Source organism: Rattus norvegicus, chromosome 18 (genome assembly GCF_036323735.1).
Source record: "Rattus norvegicus strain BN/NHsdMcwi chromosome 18, GRCr8, whole genome shotgun sequence".
Classification (NCBI taxonomy): domain Eukaryota; kingdom Metazoa; phylum Chordata; class Mammalia; order Rodentia; family Muridae; genus Rattus; species Rattus norvegicus.
In genome coordinates, this window is record NC_086036.1 from 1,923,925 (window position 1) to 1,945,007 (window position 21,083).

Consider the following 21,083-nt stretch of genomic DNA (forward strand, 5'->3'; position numbering starts at 1 on the left):
CAGAGGAATGGATACAGAAAATGTGGTACATCTACACAATGAAATATTACTCAGCTATCAAAAACAACGGCTGTATGAAATTCGTAGGCAAATGGTTGGAACTGGAAAATATCATCCTGAGTGAGCTAACCCAATCACAGAAAGACATACATGGTATGCACTCATTGATAAGTGGCTATTAGCCCAAATGCTTGAATTACCCTAGATCCCTAGAACAAACGAAACTCAAGACGGATGATCAAAATGTGAATGCTTCACTCCTTCTTTAAATGAGGAAAAAGAATACCCTTGGCAGGGAAGGGAGAGGCAAAGATTAAAACAGACACTGAAGGAATACCCATTCAGAGCCTGCCCCACATGTGGCCCATACATATACAGCCACCCAATTAGACAAGATGGATGAAGCAAAGAAGTGCAGACCGACAGGAGCCGGATGTAGATCGCTCCTGAGAGACACAGCCAGAATACAGCAAATACAGAGGCGAATGCCAGCAGCAAACCACTGAACTGAGAATAGGTCCCCCGTTGAAGGAATCAGAGAAAGAACTGGAAGAGCTTGAAGGGACTCGAGACCCCATATGTACAACAATGTCAAGCAACCAGAGCTTCCAGGGACTAAGCCACTACCTAAAGACTATACATGGACTGACCCTGGACTCTGACCCCATAGATAGCAATGAATATCCTAGTAAGAGCACCAGTGGAAGGGGAAGCCCTGGGTCCTGCTAAGACTGAACCCCCAGTGAACTAGACTATGGGGGGGGGAGGGCGGCAATGGGGGGAGGGTTGGGAGGGGAACACCCATAAGGAAGGGGAGGGTGGGAGGGGGATGTTTGCCCAGAAACTGGGAAAGGGAATAACACTCGAAATGTATACAAGAAATACTCAAGTTAATAAAAAAATAAATAAATAAAATAAAATAAAATAAAATAAAATAAGAGTAGCACAGAACAGCCACTAGGTGACTCAGGAGCATCCATTCTCTTCTTACTAGTATGTACAAATAAATCCCATGTACCATTCAGCTAATCAACAAAACATTCCCAAAGTACAACAATGAGTAAATGAGTACAAGCATGCATAAGATAAACAATCACACACTAACTTGAAACACTCGTGCAACTCAAGAGCAGTGAATACTTTGCTAGTATCTCTAATCTTGACTCAGAGAATTTGTGTTGAAATTTGTCTACTGGGTAAAAGTGAGAGAGAGGAGAAGGATATGTGTTTAGAGAAATCCACCCAACAGCCACACCATGTTTGCAAATATGTCGTTCTAGTATATCTATACTTCTCACTTTCAGCTGTAAGCATATTATACAACCCTAGCTACCAGGAAGTATTTTCAAAAACCTAAATTTTCATAATCTAGTCATTTGAATGCTATAAAACATTTTATATTTTCCTTTTGTTTTTGTTTTGAAACAATGTCTTGCTGTATAGACCAAGCTGGTCTCAAACTTGTAGATCTGCCTGTCTCTGGCTCTCACTAACATATCTGCCACATTTTATACTTCTAATTGATACTTCTCATGAAAACCCTCATCTATCTATGCTGACAGCATGCTAAGTAAATGTTTCACCCCTAGCATAGTAGTTTGGATTTTGTTGTTGCTGTTTTGCTTATTGGGACAGGGGTTCATTGTGTAGCACTGACTGTCCTAGAACTCACTCTGCTGCTGTAGAGATCCACCTGGCTCTGCCTCCCAGGTGGTGGGAGTACAGGTGTGCCACCTGCCAGCTACCATCTTAGTTTGGATTTCTAATAGCAACTAACAACTAATGATTAAATTTTCCTTGTTTTAACTGCTTAAATATCTAAAGACCGGAAATTTGTTTTGTTTTGTTTTTTTAAAAATCGGATCATAAAAACACTGAGTGGTAGACACACCAATGCAGCTATAAAAATTCATCAGTGCAAGGCACTAGGAAAGCAGAAGCAGCAGATCTGAGTGGGGGCAGCCTGGTCTACACAGTGAGTTCCAGACCAGCCAGAGCTGCACAGACACCCTGTATCAAAAAACTATAACCAAAAACAAAACAAAAATCCTAAATGAACATGAGAAGTAAACAATTTAAATTGAATATGAAGGATGTGTATCAGGTTTGTGTATTTTGGCCCTAAACATTCTATGATTTACTACCTAGCAGCAACACTTTGTTTTCCAGATGTAAGACTATTAACACCCAAATTAGAAAGCCTAACTTGCAAAGACTAAATCAACAAGCCATAGTCTATATCTACACACATTATACTTATTTAGTGAGGCTATAGAAAGGAGTGTTTGTAGAAATACATATGAAATAAGAAATACAAAGGATAAGCCAAGTAGGGAACCAAAGAAGAAGGCCTCACCTAGCCTGGGTAGGAGTAGCACTGGGTCAATGATCAACCCTTCAACCATGAAGCAATGAACAGAAACCATTCAACTAAAGCCAAGTACATGAATTTAGATGAGGCTATCAAGACCTTTAGGTGACTCAGTATCTAGTACCTGATGAAATGAATTGGTGAGCTCAGTTCAGATATCCTGGAAGTCAGTGTATAGTACAGAAGGTAATGTGAAGAATAAAAGATGCCATTTCAGTTATAGATAAATAGCAATTATATTAAATTACCCTTTTAATATCAAAACTAACACATTTGCTCTTTTCAGAGGCAGATATTAAACAAACCTATTATGCTTAGATGCATTTATGAGAAAATTTATCTTGTACCAAAATACATTTTACATTAAACCATATTTACTCTATAATATTTGAAAAAATGTGCTAGAATTTTTTTTTAACTTCATAAAGACTATCTCTATTAGCAGCAGAATCTCCAAAATCAACTATTTGGTAAAATATACACTATCAATCCCCAAATATAAGCTGCACTGTGCCACAAAAATATTTACTGTAGACTCATCCTACAGTAATTGTGTCAAAAGAAAATTTTAAGAACTACAAACAAGCTAAATAACCTATATTTAAAATCACACAGTATCAACCTGGGGGGATAAATTCGTTGATTTTTATATTTGATTTTGTTTTAAAAGAAGTCACTACCTATGTGTGCTTTTTTTATTATTAATCTCTAAAATCAAAAGAATTTCAGTGACATAAATTTGGCAATTCAGTTCATTAAGAACATGACCTAGGAGCTGGAGAGATGGTTCCAAGGTGAAGAGCACTGGCTGCTCTCACAGAGGACTCAGGTTCAGTTCCCAGCACCCACACGGCAGCCCATCAATATCCAGGGGATCTGACACCCTCTTCTGACCACCATGAACACCATGCACACACAGAGCACAGACATACACCCATACACATAATGGAAACAGAAAAGAAAGACGAACCTGACCTAACTTCCTGCCACATGCTTCAGTTCACAAAGTCTACTTACCACATACTTTACAGCACTTATAAACTGGTTGTGGAAAAGCAGGTGCTGGGTTTCATCTTCTGGATTTGAAGCTGTATAAAGCATCCCACAGATATTACAGGACACTGCTCCAAATCTTTTGTGTCCTGCATCCTATTTACAAAAAAACAAACAAAAAGTTTTCTTCCTTGCCAAAGTAACTATTTCTGATTACAGCCTTCAAACCTATGTCTACAAAGTGAGAACTACTTAATTTATGAGCAACATTTAAATTTATGACACAAATTAAGAAACTGAAGTCTAAAATCTGAGTGCAGTAAAGCTGTGCTCTGTCCTCCACATGGCCACAGTGGTATGTGTGCACATTTGTGTTCTCTCTCTCCCTCCCCCTTCTCTCTGTAATAATAAATTAAAATGTATCCTAAAAAGCTGGTACATGGGGTTGGGGATTTAGCTCAGTGGTAGAGCGCTTGCCTAGCAAGCGCAAGGCCCTGGGTTCGGTCCCCAGCTCCAAAAAAAAAAAAAAAAAAAGCTGGTACACAAGCATGAGTCTCAAATCCCAGCCCTGGAGTGTGATAGCCATCCAGTCTAACTTAACTGATTAGCTCAATGACAGAGCCTGACTCAAAAAAATAAAACAGAATGTGACTAAAGACACCTTTGTGACTCTGTCCCTCATACACAGGCACTCATATATTCAATGCACAAATTTTCCACTATAATAACCTATTGACTTATTCAAGAGCATAGTACTTTCAAAAGAACTGAGAAAACTTTGTTTTCAACCTTCATTGAAAGGTGGCAAATAATAAATAATCTATGCAGGAGCTAATATACTTCATCTTAAAATAGTTACAAACTAGAGAAAATAATGTACTGAGCACCCACATGGAGGAGGAAGAGAACCAATTCCCACCAAATGTCTTCTGATCTCCGAGGCACTATGGCACACGTGTCTATAAGCTTGCATCACGCACGTGTGCGCAAACACACACACGCGCGCACGCACACACACGCACATATGTAATTTAAAGGCATACATAAACTTATTTTCTCTGTTCTTCAATTGTGCAATTTGAACTAAAGCAGCTACTCAAAGTTTCAGAAAAGGATCTTACCAACCTCACTACTAGTGTGTTATGTACAACTAGGGTTAAACAATAAATAGAAATCAACCAAAAGTACAAGACTGCAAAAATTAAAGGGAAATTCATTCTAAAGGATCCAAACTATCAGCGAAACATTACCTGAAACTTATTTCAGATAATATTTTTCTTTATGAGACAGGATCTCAGTATGTATCCCTAGCTGGCTAACCTAGACACTCACTGATGTGGAACTCATTAAGTTGACTTGACTAGCCCTAAAGTCTCAGAAATCTGCCAACCTCTGCTTCCTGAGAGCTGTGATTCAGGTGTGTGCCACCATGCCTGGCATTTTTAATTTATTTATCTATTGTCTAACAAACTCTAAGCTCAGTGCAAGCAAATGTACATAAAAATAATTTTCTTAAACATATTTAAATATATTTTGGTAGTATCTGTTTATATTCACGCTGTTTATAAGAAATCTCTTAACTTCGTTTCATTGCAAAACTAAAGTATATCTTACCACTCTCTCCCCCGTGACTCTCACACAGTCACCATTCTGCTTTCTTTGCCCTTTACATAAATAAATCCATGCATGGTCCTTTGTCTTTTTGTGAGTGACTTACTTCACTCACCATACTGTTCCCAAAGTTTATCCATGCTGCATCAAGTGTAAGGATTTTTCTTTGTAGGCTGATAACTAACCATTGTGATTATATCTTATCTATCAATGGATAGCTACCTTGCTTCCATCCTTTGGTACTGTAATAAACATGACACACAGACATCATCATTTGTACTAACTTCCATGTCATTTTAATATTTAAATAAACTTCTGAGGAAAGCAACTCATCTAAGGAAAAAATAGATGTAAAAATAATTTGTTATGACTAAAACTAGGACAAGGAAACTAAAATATTATTTATTTTAGGAAGAGAAGACTATAATAATATCAGGAATGTTTTCTCTAATGAAGACATGATGACTAGTCTCTCATCCAGCAGAACAAGATGACCAAAGGAAAGAAGGCCAAGGGGAAGAAGGTAGCCTCGCCCCTGGGCCATAGTAGTCAAGAAAAAGGAGGCCAAAAAGGTGGTCAATCCTTTGTTTGAGAAAAGGCCCAATACTTCAGCATTGGGCAGGACATCCAGCCCAAAAGGGATCTCACACGCTTCATCGAAAGGCCCCACTAACTACATCAGGCTACAGAGGCAAAGAGCCATCCTCTACAAGTGGCTCACAGTACCTCTTCCCATTAACCAGTTCACCCAGGCCCTGGACAGGCAACAACGACTCAGCTGCTTAAGCTCGACCACAAGTACAGGCCAGAGACAGAGCAGGAGAAGAAGCAAAGGCTGCTGGCCCATGCTGAGAAGATAGCTGCTGGTGGTGACTGCCCATAATGTAGACCCCATTGAGCTGGTGGTTTTCCTGCCTGCCCTATGTAGAAAGATGGGGGTGTCCTACTGCATCATCAAGGGAAAGGCCAGGCTGGGGCGCCTGGTCCACAGGAAAACAAACACCACTGTTGCGTTCACACAGGTTAACTTGGAAGAAAAGGGTGCTCTGTCTAAGCTGGTGGAAACTATCAGGACCAATTAAAATGACAGATACGACGAGATCTGCCACCATTGGGGAGGCAACTTTCTGGGTCCTAAGTCTGTGGCTCATGTTGCCAAGCTGGAAAAGGCAAAGGCTAAATAAAGAGCTCGCCACTAAACTGGGTTAAATCTACACTAAGTTTTCTGTACATAAATATAATTAAAGAATTAAAGAAAAAAGAGAGAGACATGATGACCTAAAACAAGTTTGTTTTGTTTTTTAATATACATTGGTCTTCGTCTGCATGTCTATCTGTATGAAGGTGTTGCATCTTGGAGATACAGTTGTAAGCTGCCATGTGGGTGCTGAAACTGAAACAGGGTCCTCTGTAAGAGCAGTCAGAGCTCTTAACTGTTGAGCCATCTCTCCAGTCCCCTTAATTTGTATTTTAAGAACTTTGAGTAAACAATTCATTTACAACAATACTTTAACATAGGTAAATTGTATACTTACTATAACCAGCTGTTTTTCATCCACTTTCTCTGAGTCTTTCAGTTTTAAGGACTTTGGAATTGTTATCTCTAGATTAGAATTACACTTCAGCTGAGAATGATTTGGCGGTGTATCTCTTTAAAAACAAAGAAAGGGAGGAAGAGGGGGGAGGGAAGAATTAGATATTATAGATACATATAATATCGAATAATTAAGACAAGAACACATTTTCTATATAAGAAATTTCAATTTCATGGAGGAAAAAGATAACCTCTTAAAAATCAAGACGAGATTTGTGTATATTTAGTCCAGTGACAAAGTATATACATAAGGCCCTAAGTTAGGTTCAGTGACCAGTATCAAATTTAAAAAGGAAATTATAGCCAGGTGGTGGTGAGATGTGCCTTTAATCCCAACACTTGAAAGGCAGAAGCAGACAGATCTCTGTGAGTCTGTGGCCAGCACAGTCTACAGAGCAAGTCTAGGACAGCCAATGCTACACAAAGAAACTCTGTCTTGAAAAACAAAACAACAAAAGGAAATTATAAAAATTAAACAAGACTAAAATCTACTTAATAGCTTATCAATGGGTTGTAAACAGAATGTAGTATATATAAACAACTGACATGTGCCAGTATAGACATATGTAGCTTTTTGATGCATGGGCAGGCCCTAGAGGTCTGCATCAACCCCACAGAGTTCATCAATCCTGACTCTTTGGAGGCAATGATCCCCAAAGTGAGGTGGGCAATACTTGTGCAGGCAGCAAACACATTAAATCTGCCCCAGGTACCCAAAGAGCCAACTGAGGACTATGAGCATGATGTGAGGTTTTTGAGCAAGGTGTACCATGTGCTTCTTGAGGTGCATATGTTGGAGGGCACACTGCTGTGCCCAGAGTCTGTCTTTCCACTTTCAGAAACAGGATCCGAAAATGCTGCTGAGTAACATAGGCAACCCAGAAATAACCTTGCTAACCATTCTGGCCTTCTGTGACTGTCTGTATCTGTAGTGGTACAATCTGTTAAACAGTCGTGCCATGTATGACACAGACCCCTCTAATGACACATAGAGCACAGTGTTCTTTTTCATCAAAGGTGTGTGAGAGAGGAGAGAGAGAGACAGAGACAGAGAGAGAGTGAGCGAGCCTGACTGGAGATTATTATGTTACATGATAGAAAAAGTAAAACATTTTATGGTCTCACATATGGAAGCTAAACAAGTTAACCTCCTAGATAGTGGTTGCCAAAGCTAGTATCTGAAAAGGAGAAATAACTTCTAATATGCATAGAACATCAGGCAACTGTGTATTTCAAAGTAGCTATGAGAGGATTGTCAGTATTTCCAACACGAAGAAATGACATGTGCTTGAGGTGATTCCTACACCGCTTACTCTTATTCAATCATTACATATTAGATACCTATACTCAAAGACCTCAGAGGATCTCATGAGTTTGTATTATGTCAACTAAAACTTTTAAAGCTAATTAGAAAAGAAAGCTCCTAGTTATCAATAAACAAAACTGCAAGACTACTATTGGTTGAATGCCTTAGGTTTTATCACTTCAGTTTGTCCTACAGACTATTTGATGATCAGGCAAATAGGTCAGATTTACTTACCTGGCATAAAGAAAGAACACCTTATTTACTTAAAACACTCTAACATATCTATAATACCTAGTATTTCAAGGATTACTGAAAAAAATAGTTTTCTTAATTAAACACTGCTACCAGCAGCATGAATCAGAAAAATGGTGAAAGTGTGTAAATGTAGACTACATCTGATAGGTAGGGATTTATTCCAAGTGGCAAAGACATTATGTCTTCATTGAATAAATCAATTGAGCACAGTGTCCATTAAGTAGACAGCTGCTGAAGAGATTAAAAAAAAAAGAAAGAAAGAAAAACTCTGAAGAAATCCTTAAGTGGAAACTTCTAGGTCTTTGGAAAATTGATTATGTCAAATGATGTTTTGCTGGGGCACACAGCTGAAAGGATGTTTTGACATAGCAAGCACATGAAAGGAAGTGAAAGGATCTATGCTGGAGTACAAATACCACCCCACAGACAATGAGAGATGAACACTAGGCTTTGCTTTGCTCCGCCTCACTATACTTTGCTAAAGACATACATGTATTGGTTCTCCTTACATACCATTGTTGAACTCAACTTGTGATGACTCTGCCATTGAGAGAAACTCCAAGAACTGCTCGTGAGGTTCCTGCGGCCACTTGCCACCTCTACAGCCTTGCTTTAGGCTGCTTGGTGAGCCTGTCAATTTCTTCAAGATTGAACTACAGCTGCCTAGTGTCTGCTGGCTGAAAGGACTAGACTGTAGCTGCTGGTTCGTGCCAGGTGTCTGCCTGCCTAGAGGACTGGTTTGTGGCTGCTGATTCATATTTGTTGTTCGCTATGGGACTAAACTGCTGCCCAAGAAAATCAAGCTCACCTCCAAAGAACTATTGCTGAACAGGGCCACTTCCCCCATATCCTAATAACTTTTCTCTTCCATTACCTTCTGCTGGGTGGTAGGCTAGAGGAGAGGTTGACCCTTATTAAAAGTAGGCTGCAAAACATTTATGCCTACAAAATCCAAATGTAAAACTTAGATATGGTAGGAAGTGAAACAAATAGACTCAGAGTACATTACCATTAGAGACAAAAAGAAATAAAGCTACTACAGGAATAGGTATAGAAAAAGTTCAAGGGTAGTGGTAGCCCCACCTTTAATCCCAGCACTAGGGGCAGAGGAAGGTGGAGCCCTAAATTGAGGCCAGCCTGGTATACAGAAGAAGTTCCAAGTCAGACAAGGCTACACAGAGAAACCCTGTCTCAAAAACAAAATAAAACAAAAACAAAAAGAAGAAAACATTTAATAGCAACAAAAAAAGTGAAGATTACCAGCGTTAACATTTTATAGTAAGTCTCTCTAAGAACTAATGCCCTAAATTACAGTGGTAACTTACCTGTTCTTTCTGTTGATAGATGCTTCATTACTGAGTATACTGTGCTGCTGATTAGGAGCTGAACCTGTCATTTAATAAAGCACATGAATTGTACAGCAAAAAGTTTAAAAATACTCATTTATTTTTACATAAATGAATGTGCATTTCATGCCTACAAATATGCCTATGCCTTCAAGGCCAGAAGAGAACATAAGATCCCATGGGACTGGAGTTACAGATAGCTGTAAGCCACTAGGCAGGTGCTGGTAATTGAACTTGGGTCCTCTAGGAAGAGCAGCCAGTGTTCTTGCTCTTAACTACTGAGCCATCTCTCCAGTACATTATCTTAAACATTTTAATTGCTCTCATCCTACTGGAAGAAACCACACACACACACACACACACACACACACACACACTCTCTCTCTCTCTCTCTCTCTCTCTCTCTCTCCCTCTCTCTCTCTCTCTCCCTCTCTCCCTCTCTCTCTCTCCCTCCCTCCCTCCCTCCCTCCCTCCCCCACTCCTCCCTGACTGGCCTGGAAATCAAATTCACCCACCTCTGCCTTTCAAGTGCTGGGACTAAAGGCACGCATCATGATACTTGGCCAGAATCATTTTTAATTAAGCATTTAGTACACTAAAGTTTCTTTGAGATTTATTTTGTATGTGTTAATGAGTGCACGTATATGTATATATGTAAGTGCACCATATACATGCAGTGACCAAAGAGGACAGGAGAAGATATTAGACCCCTTGAGCTAGAGTTATAGACAGATAGTTGTAAGTCGCCATGTGGTTGCTGAGAACCAAACCTAGGTTCTCTGCAAGTGTTCTTAACCAATTAGCCATCCCTCCAGCCCCAAAAAGTTACTTTATTTTAGTAAAAGTAGCCATGAATGTGAAAGGGGGCATGGAGGGGCATATAGGAGGGTTGGAGAGAAGAAAGAAAAAGGGGAAATGATAATAATTAAAATCCCAAAATTTATCTGAAATTTAAAATAAAACATCTAATAAAATTAGAACCTCCCTTTTAGAAATTACTTTTCAAAAAGAAGCAGAAAGTTCTGTATGATACAAACTCAGACTAAGGACCAGCAAAGAGATCTAGTAGATTCAGTTTATCTCATAATTTCAGAAATCATTTAACAATTATTAAACTCTATGGAAATAAATGAAAACATTTTGTTTAAAATGTTTTTTTAGAATCTTAACTATATAAGTAATTAAATTCAATAAAGGTACTTTATTTTTATATAAATGCATTTCCCATAATTGTATTACACTCATCCATCCACTACTTGAGTAAACTGCAGGCACTCAGTAACAGCTACAAGTCCCTGACCACAGCATCCTACTTCAAGTGTATCCTTCCTTTAGAGGAAATAACACAGAGAGCTCTACATCCTCTGTTGCTACATGTTGATCCATGTAAGCATAGGTGAGCGACACCCATCCAACAGTTCCTCTAATATTAAAAATCACGAGTTATTAAAAATAAGGCATTTTGAACAGTATAAATTGTAAACCTGAAGCATAATTAAATCTTTAATTCAAAGACAGACTCAATGAGTACTGAGGATTAAAGGGAAAAACACACAGTGGTAAAGCACAAATAACATATAAAGTCAGAGGATATACCCAGCTTAAGCAATTTAGAGAGCACTTCTCTAGAGAAAATCAAAATAAGAGCTATAGAAACCAAAGAATTTGCCGTAGGCAGGCCAAAGATAGCATTTAGGTACTGCCACAAACCAGTCAATAGAAACAATTCTCCTAAAAGAATTAATGATAACCAAATTTAAAAGCCATAGTAAGGGCTAGAGATGACTCACTGGCTAAAAACAGTCAATGTTTTTGCAGAGGATATAAGTTCAGTTCCCAGCACTCACTGCAAGGTCTAGTTCAGGGGATCTGCTGCCTTCTTCCAGGACATATACATACATGTGATGCAAAGTGATACATAAATAAAAGTAAAATAAACCTATTTTTAAAAATATAGATGGTCAACAAGCCTGTTTCCCACAAAAATGTTCTCTAACAGTACTATGGCACTGACCACTGTAAGTTCAAATAAAAATCTCAAAGTATTACCTGGAAATTTTCTGTCCCCATCAATCCTAGCTTGACTGAGAAGAGTTGAGACAGCAGCAGTGTTTTCTAGTGGATTAGTCTCCACCTCTGACGCTGAACATATGCTGAAATTCTGAACACATAGAATTTCAACAATTTTAAGTCAACCTCTGGAACTTACCCTAATCATTTTCAGCAAATTGTGTCTGCTAAAAATGTTCTTAAGCTAAGTCATTGGAGTAACCCTTAGATATACCACTACGTCCACATCCATGATCCTGCCACAGGTTACCCTCTTAGCATCAGTTACCATTAATTCCATGATAAATTTAAAACATCTCACTGGATCTTTAATCCCAGCACTCAGGAGGCAGAGAGGTCAGCAGCTGTTAGTTCAAGGCCATCCTAGGCTACATAGGGAATTCTAGGTCAGCAAGGGCTACACCTCAAAGCACCAAAACAAAATTTAAAAAAATTAAATTATCGTCTACAGTCATCTAGCTCTATGCTTTTGCTCAGAGTTCAAGTCTGAACTGTACACACCCACATAAACATGTTAAAATGACAGTATTTTTATGTAATAAACTAAGTAAAATATATTAAAATTAATTTATCTGTTTCTTTCTGCTCTATTAATGATTTCAACATATAACTTAAAAATTAACGTCTTTCATGAGACCTTCCCCAAATTTTCCCAATTACTACAATCATCTACTTTCTCACACTTTCTATTTTAATCATTTTACTCATCGACAACTCTTTTTAAAAAACATATAATTATCTTTTTATTACCAAGAACCTTCAATTCATAACTTTATCAAAGCAGATAGCCCATTAGTAACAAGAATATAGAATCAACTTTGAATCTCTGTAATTATTACAATGAACATGTAAAACTACTTTTGGGGGTGGGAGGGGCATGTAGGGGTGTGTATGGGTGTGTTTTTGGAGGGTCCACATTGAGTGTTAGAGCCAATGCAGTACAGAAAAAGGTGTCAGATTCCCCTCAAGCTGCCAGTTGTGAGCATCCAGATGTGGATGCTGGGAACCAAGCTCAGTTCTTCTCCAAGAGCAGTATGCATTCTCAGCTGCTTGGCTCTGCAGCCCGTAACACTACTTGGTTTTTAAAAATAAAAGCAAGAAACAAGTGGCACTTGGCTACCATCCTAGCACACACCCAGAAGGCTAAAGCAGAAGGATTCTGAGTTCAAGGCTGGTGTGGGCTACATGGCAGGACCCCATGTCTCAAGTCAACCTCACACTTCTCTCCCAAAAGTCAATTATACTGAAAAAATTTTAATGAGAACCATCACATTATTGGTGATTCTTCCTTCTACTAATGTAAATTGATTTTAAGATAACCAAGCTTTAAAATTCTTATCTGAAACTAAGGAAATGGCTCCGTAGTTAAAGTCTTTGTTGAGGAAATATGAAGACCAAGTTTAGACTGCCATAGCTTCTTAAATGCCACAGGGAAATGGCATAGAGATAATTCTAACCTCCCAGAAGGCAGAGACAGGAAGATTCCCCATAGCAATCTGCTTAGTAAAACCAACTGAACAGACAGATTCTGGATTTGATTGAGACCTCACTCATTGAATAAAGTAGAAGAGTAACTCAGGATGATTTTCAACACCAACCACAGACTTCCACATGCCCACACATATGCAAACATACAGATATACATATTAAAAATAGGGGAATGGGGCTAAAGAGGTAACTCCGCAGTTTTAGAGTGCTTGCTGCTCTCCCAGAGAATCTGAGTATAGTTCATACAACCCATGTCCTGTGGCTCACCACTGACTCCAGATCATGGGGCTCTCATTCCCTCTTTATACCTCCCAGGTACCTGCACACATACACTCACTACAAAGACACACATAATGAATGAATGAATGAATGAATGAATGAATGAATGAATGAAAATCTCTTAAAAATGGAAGAACTGGAGAGATGGCTCAGTGATTAAGAGCACTGGCTGCTCTTCCAGAGAACCTGCGTTCAATTCCCAGCACCCACATGGCAGCTCACAACTGTCTATAACTCCAGTTCCAGAAGATTCAATAACCTCACCCAGACACATGCAGGCAAAATACCAATGCACATATAATAAAATAAAATTAAAATTAAAAAAATGGAAGACCTGGATGTGGTGCACATACCTTTAATCCTAGTACTTGAGGAAGACAGAGGCAAATAGATTCCCATGAGTTCAAGGCCTGATCTACAAAGTAAGTTCCAGGCCAACTAGGGCTATACAGTGAGACTCTTGTTTTTAATTTTATTTTAAAAAGGAAATTTTCAGATCTGAATAATTAAAAGTTTGTTTACATTCCCTTACTCTATAAATATAAACCTGTCTGAATTTTGACTCAGTACTAAGAACTGAACCTATGTCCTTGTGCATGCTAGCATACACTTTGTCACTAAGTTGTTGTATCCCAACCCCAAATCTGGATGAGCTCTGAAACCAACCATCACTCAATCATTTAAGTTAAGTCACTCAAATCAAGCTTCACTTTTCTTATCTGAGTAACAATTTATAATATAGATTGTGACAGATTTATGATTCTTTCCTTAGCATACTAAAGAAGCAATATTCATTAAACAAAAAATACTAGAGGGCCAGGCTATGGTGGTACATGCCTTCAATCCCAGCATTTGGGAGGCAGAGACAGGCAGATCTCTTGAGTTTGAGATCAGGCTGGTCTGCATAGTGAGTTCCAGGACAGCAAAGATTACACAAAGAAAACTTGTTTCAAAAAACAAAAAAACACCAAAAAAATAAAACAAAAAACTATAAGGGTTAGACAGGTATGAAAAAATCTCTTAGTAAATGCTACACTATAAATTCTGTAAAGCAGGAAACATATTCTCTTCCATACAGAACCCTGGACGCAGCAGGTACTAAGACATGCTCTGAAACGCAATGGTGACTACCACTTTTCTTAATCACATTATGATAATAAGTAAACTACTCATGTTAAAAAACAATACAATCTAAAAATTATTATTAAAGAAAAAACCAAACTGATAACAAATTCTTTTGCAGTTATTAATACTCATGAATCAAATGCTGACTGTTCAAAACAAAATTCAAGAAGTTTCACATAAATAGCATTTAGTAAATACTATTTATATAAAATTTAAAATACACACAAAGCTAAGTATTCTTCGTACATGTATACATAAAATCCGAAGAGTTCAGGAAGCATATTTAACTAAAGAGAGGCCTAGAACAAATCCATCCTCCTGCCTTGCTTTCCAAGAAGCTAGGATTTCGGGGCTCTGCCCCCAGATCCAGTTCGGTTTACTTTAAAAAAAAAAAAAAAATCAGAAGTAGTTTGTTTGTTTTTTTAATTCTCATTTTCTTGAAATCTGAGTAGTAGATATTAAATTCTATTAATTTACTGCTATTAAATTCTGAATAAATATTCAAGAATTTCAAAAATACAAATGTTAACACATCAACAAGTGTCTAGGACTGTTCTTACAATGAAGATCTGCATACACTCAGTACTGTCACTAAGATTGGTATTGGACAAGACAAGCAATGTGTAAATATTACTTGTAGCACAGCTTAATCCAAAGGATGACATTGGATCTGGAACTAGCCCCAGCGTATTATATGCTAGGCAAGCAGTCCACCATTAAACTACATCCACAGCAAACAATTTGCTCACAGTACTACTCACTGCTTACTTTGATTGCTGCCATTCTCTATTACACATTTGGAATGATCATCTTTTAACTCATGCTTTCATTCTCATTCATACAAAAATTCAATCTAGAAGCACCAACTGATTATCTGTGCTCTTTAAGTTCACTTTGGTTTTCAATCAACAATAGTGGACACTGACTTTCACAGCTACCGCATAAATCCAATCTTATTTCATAGCTCATAGCCCCTGTGTCCCTAAAATGAATTTTAACCATTCTGAAAACTTTAAAGCAACTTATATCTACTAACAATGACATTTTTGCTCATATGATTTTTCTAACGTTCAGGATATTAGGGTATGGTTTATGAGGAACTCTGTGCTAAAGATTAGAATATTTATATACCAGCCCTAAAATATATCACCAAACATAACTTATTTCACATTCTGCTCTCAGTTTTCTCATAAAATTAAACACTATAAATTCACTTGTATTATAGAGAGCACCCTAATTCTACACATGAGTAATTTTTTCCACAGCTATCATTTTATTCAGATAGCAATCTCATTACACATGGTCCAAGAACATTCATATAAGAACTCAAATCAGAAGTTAAAGATTGGTCTTCAAATATCATAGCCAACAATGCCACGTTTGCCTATGATGTAAAGCCACATCCACACCTCAGTGGCCACCAAACCGTTCAGCATGGCTTCCTTCACTGTAAGGTGTTTGAAGCCACCAGCTTTGGCACTGTGAATTATATTTTTCACACTCTGAATAGCTGTAGGGATTTCACCAGGGGTTGGGGGAACCAGCTCAACCTTGACGTAGTGCCAAAATGTGGCCAATAGAGGCTTTGAGTAAGTCATGGCAGTGGCCACCATCGACGGTGCCTTCTCCGAAAAGTTATGGATGTACTTGGCCATGGTCTAAGGTGGAAGGTTCGTCTCCCCAAACCACTGGCTGAATCCACATGAGAAATTTTTAATCGGCATTCCACAGAAAGGAAAAGCTTTACCCTTTTTTATAAATATTAAAAATAATTTCTCATGGTAAGCATTAGATATTGCAGACATAGAGTTGTTTTTTTAATTATTTTTTGATTAATTCCTAATTTTATAGATATAGTGGTAATAAGGACTGCCAAGCTTATATAAGACTCACTTCGGTTTGATCCTCAGCACTAATTAAAAAAAAAATAGTAACACTAATAGTTCTTCTTGTAAACTAATGATTTATGCCTTTAGAAATTTCCCTTGCCAACTGTAAGAAATCGCCATACAAATCAACAAAAAAGCATTCATTTAAAATAAATCTTAGGGTTTTTCTTCTTTTGGGGGGAGGGGTGGGAGTAGGAGTGGGGAGAAGACTCATGTTTGCCCTCAAGCTACATCCCCATCCCACACAAATTCTAAGTTCTAGATTTACTTACTGTTTTTCAAGGGAGGGTTTTTCTGTGCAGCCACATGCCTCTGCCACCTATGGCTGCGTGCATGCCATCACATGGCATTAAGTTCTAGGTTTTAAACCACTAACAGATACGCTTTCTGTTGCTATAATTCATTAAAAAAAGGAAGAAAGGGGGTTGGGGATTTAGCTCAGTGGTAGAGCGCTTGCCTAGGAAGCGCAAGGCCCTGGGTTCGGTCCCCAGCTCCGAAAAAAAGAACCAAAAAAAAAAAAAAAAAAAAAAGGGAAGAAAGTCCCCAGCTCCAAAGAAAGAAAGAAAGGAAGAAAGAAAGAAAGAAAGAAAGAAAGAAAGGAAGAAAGTAACCTACATCTGTGTGTTAAATTGTTAAATTTAAAGGCTAGCATTTCAGTTATGCCTTCCATAAAATACAAATGGGGGAGAAGCATACCATAAAGGTGAAAGTTTCTCAGTTGCTTAGTTTCATCACTGTAAGGCCGTGTTAACAATTTTAGAAAGTACTGAGAAAAGGTGTGTTTCAAATACTTAATAAATAAGTGCATAGAAAGCACCTGGCCCCTCTACTACACATGATAAAGATGATTACCTGATCTGGTGCTGACTCACAAGAATGTTTCATCTGATTATCCAATGATGAGTCAGAAGAGGGTTTAATATGATTATCCAAATTACAATTTCCAGGAGCCCTTTTTGTGGCTTTATTAATTTCAATTGCAATATTATTAATTTTAACATCTTCAGATTTAATTCCTTTCATTTTATCTTGTTGGCAAGTTACAGTACCATGCGGTTTCATCTCTAAAAACGTGCTTTGAGACACTGGATGAGGCATTTCTAAAACTGGTGGTGACAAAAAAGTTTGTAATAAGCTCAACTTAGGAGACACTTGAGAGTCCAATTTATGTTGATGCACAGAGTTAAATTTTGAGAGTTTAATTTTAGTCCAGTTGGAGTTCTTCTTAGTTGAACTATTTATTCCATTTAGTACACATTTCACAGGCTTTGTTTTCCTACTGGGAAAGAAACGATTGCACTGCACGTCCTGGTTTGTTTCTTTCTGATGGAGTGTTTGTCTTTCAGCATCAGTCTCTTCCAATTTTACTTCTGCAGGCTTCTCCTCCTTTACACTTTCCACACAGGATTCCTTTTTTACCTCTACAGTGTCTGATTCAATTTCTCCAGCAATCTCTTCACAAAGTTGGAGAATGCTGCCTCTTTTGCTCTTTCCAGGTTGCTCCAATTCATGGTCAACACTGTGTTCAGGCACTAACGGCAGTGGGATTTGGGGAAACTTTGTGCTAGCACTCACTTGTGTATGAGCTGATTTCCTCAGTTCATTCCTTTTAGAGACCACTGATGTAGCTGTTTTTAGTTTTCTAATCTCAGCAGTTACAGGCACAGGTTTTGTTTCTTCTTTTCTAATAGTCTTCTGGAGACATTTTTCAGATCCTTGGATGCACTGAGAACTACAAGTAGAAGTTGTCTGATGCTGTACTTTGCGCTTCTTTCCTTTGGGAGAATTTATTACTTCATTTGTAACTGAATGTCTGTCCTCCTTACAATCAGACTTTATTTCAAGCACTTTTCTTTTCACATGCTTTTGATTTACTTTATTACATTTACTTTGAGTACTGTTACACTGTTCTCTTCTTGCTGGTTGCAAATTCTGTTTTACTGTTTGAATTTGACCCTGAATCTCTCTACTGCGCAAAGACCTAGTTAAAGACTCCGTTAACTGTTGTAGTCTTTGTGATCTGCGGTTAAGTTGCTCACTCCCTTTGAAGGTTCCAAATGATAATTTTTCCTGACATAATTTCTTCTTTTTTAAAGATTCTTGTGATTGTCCCTTCACAGATACCATATTTTTATTAATGGAGTTAGTAGCATTTTTATCAGCTGAACATGATGCTGACCTTGTACTCATTCGTGTTCCAATTTCAGACTGATTTACTTTACTTTTGTTGGAAAATCTAACCGCTGACTTTCCAGCTTCCTTGGAGCCTGATTTCTTTGCTAGGCTGTTTTGAGAACCTTCGATTTCTTGTTCTAAATTCTCACCTTCACTTTCTTTAATAACTTTGGAGGAATTTTCTTTTGATTTCTCCTGAATGGACATTATTCCTGAGTAATGTCTTTCTTTCTGAAGAGTTGAGGACTGTGTCCAGGTAGATGCAGATGCTAAGTACTTAGTATTATCACTAAGGAGTAGATCTTTTAAAAATAGACTTTAACTTATACTGATGTACATTTCCAACAAAAATACCAGGTTGTTTCAAGTAAGGTTGCTCTTGGCAATTTCTAAGACATGAGAAAAGCTAGCATGAATGTTGAAAGATATTTGCTTTCTGCTGGATAGGGAAATGAAAATCTGAAGAAAACTCTAACTTAATATTTTCAGAAGTTTTTATTTTTTTAATGAAAAAAAACTTCATTCAGATCCAATTTGTTTTAATTACGATTAGTTTCCGGCCTAACCCTATTACTAGAGTAGTTATTTATCACTGACCTGTCTGCTTTGACAAAATTTCTGAAAAGTTTTTTCTTCTGAAGTCTACAGCTACTGGACGTTGATGAATCTGTAACATGTCTTATGGCTAACAGGTTTCTTTCCTTGTTTGCCAAGTTTGCTGGTTTGTGGCTTCTATTTACTCTCCTTCGCTTAGTAAAGTACTCTATTAATATAGATTTCCTTTTGTGCTGCCATTTCTGAAAAATTAAAAGATAATAAACATTAAGTTTTATATAATCCAAAAAACAGATCAATAATACTATTCAGAAATACACCTCAATTTAAATAAATTTTAACTCCTCCTTTTAGACTATATTCTTTTGAATAACAATTAAGTCTCCCGAATATATTTTTCTATTAACTTAGATTTATTTTAAGTGCAAGAATATTTTACCTGAATATATGTGCACCACATGCATGCTTAGTACCCACAGAGATCGGAAAGGGATGTTGGATCTAGGAACTGGAGGTACTCATGATTTAGATGATTGAGTCAATGTGTAGGTGCAAGACATTGAACCCAGGTCCTCTGCAAGGGCAACAAGTATTCTAAACCACTGAGCCATCTTTCCTAAATATAGTCTCCAATAACATCTTATCTTATTAAAAATATATAAATAATACTTTAAAAAAACTTTTCCCCTGAGATTTACTTACAGTTCTTTTCCCACAAGACAGAAATGATGTTTCAGCCACCATAACTCAAGAAAATCTGATAAAAGCATTCCTTATAACCTCTTCTTAACACATTATACAGCACCTAAAAAATAATTAAAATATTTAAAAAGATAACAATGTACTCATCCACTAATCTCTGATCAATCAAATAACATCCTATAATCCCAATTCTACTCTGACCATTAGACTAATAACTCACCACAGCTCATTTTATACAGAACATTTAATTTCATGATTTCTACCTTGAAGTACACTCTGGTACATAAATCTATTAGAATATACATCCATTATATATTGTGAAAAAAAAGTTTTAAAATACAAAAAAAAAAAATTCACAATGTAAACATTAAATGGTGTGGGGACGCTAATGATACTAAGGTCCTGTTCCCCAATTGCTTCTTGATCTGTCAGTAAAGAAAGCCATGGGCCAATTGCTGGATGGAAGGTATAGGTGGGACTTCTGGGTCCCTGGAGGAAAAGGGGGAAGACACAAAAGAGACAGGTTCCACCATGCCTCTGATGGAGAAGGGTTAAAGAACCATATGAGATCTCAAAACAGAGTGGCCACATAGACCACCTACAGGCAAGTGGTCAGTGGCGTTTAGCAGGGGCTAGATGGGACTAGGCACTAAAGTTTAGGGCAGATGGGAGGTGTGGAGCTAAAAGTAATGATAAGGGTATATTTTTTCTAAGCGGGATAGTAGCACCCAGGAATTGTGCCAAGAAGGCAAGTTGAAATTGAACAACTGTGTGCCTTGTGTCTTTTATCCATGGACTCAAGGGAAGCTGGGAGGGGGCTGGTAGCAGGGGCCCATTCACACAGTTAAGGCAGGGTAGCAAAAAGCGACATGCGACAAAATGGATTAAACTAACAAAATTATATGAAGAAAACCTACATACATATATGTATTAATCACATAACTAAAGCTAGCTTAATTAAAACATTGAGTAGGTAAAGGGTAAGAAAATCTATGAGCTAGATGAAAAATACTGAAATAGCAAATAAAGTAAAATAAAAAATTAAGAGCTAAAAATACAGATCATTTGGTAGAGTGATTGCTTAGAATGTACAAAAAACCCTGCAGGACTTTGATCTCCATCACCTCATAAAATCAAATCTGTACTTGTCTCAGTACTTGGGAAATGAAGGCAGGATGATCAAGGCCATCCTCTGTTTACAGGAAACTGTCTCAAATAATAAATTAACAAACAGAAATAGAATATTAAAATGAAAGGACTAAAGGCAATGGTTAAGATGACCCAATGGCTAAGAGTACTTATTGCTCTCGCAAAAAACCCAGGT

At 37.6% G+C, this 21,083-nt stretch overlaps 2 protein-coding genes across 10 annotated transcripts in view; both read right to left on the reverse strand.

Moving 5' to 3' along the window:
• Esco1 (establishment of sister chromatid cohesion N-acetyltransferase 1) overlaps window positions 1-21,083 on the reverse strand; it is a 54,862-nt gene that overhangs the window by 19,177 nt on the left and 14,602 nt on the right. For 3 of the 9 annotated variants that reach the window (XM_063277577.1, XM_039097120.2, XM_063277578.1), the window contains exons 1-6: window positions 19,760-19,862; window positions 17,180-19,299; window positions 11,526-11,637; window positions 9,456-9,519; window positions 6,511-6,625; window positions 3,389-3,520 (exon numbers count right to left, since the gene is read on the reverse strand). In XM_063277577.1, coding sequence (XP_063133647.1) covers window positions 3,389-3,520; window positions 6,511-6,625; window positions 9,456-9,519; window positions 11,526-11,637; window positions 17,180-18,709 — 1,953 coding nt within the window. In that variant the 5' untranslated portion in view covers window positions 18,710-19,299; window positions 19,760-19,862. Of the gene's footprint in view, window positions 1-3,388; window positions 3,521-6,510; window positions 6,626-9,455; window positions 9,520-11,525; window positions 11,638-17,179; window positions 19,300-19,759; window positions 19,863-21,083 lie in introns of those variants that run through there. The other 6 variants (XM_063277580.1, XM_063277581.1, XM_063277582.1 and 3 more) reach the window with 4 other exon arrangements.
• Atp5mgl4 (ATP synthase membrane subunit G like 4) lies at window positions 15,648-16,237 on the reverse strand. Its single transcript, XM_063277640.1, has one exon. The coding sequence runs from the start codon at window positions 16,091-16,093 to the stop codon at window positions 15,791-15,793; it is 303 nt and encodes a 100-aa protein (XP_063133710.1). The 5' UTR covers window positions 16,094-16,237; the 3' UTR covers window positions 15,648-15,790.

Excerpts from the sequence above, each read along its gene's own strand:
- Atp5mgl4 (XM_063277640.1), bottom strand. The coding sequence starts at position 16,093 with ATGGCCAAGTACATCCATAACTTTTCGGAGAAGGCACCGTCGATGGTG.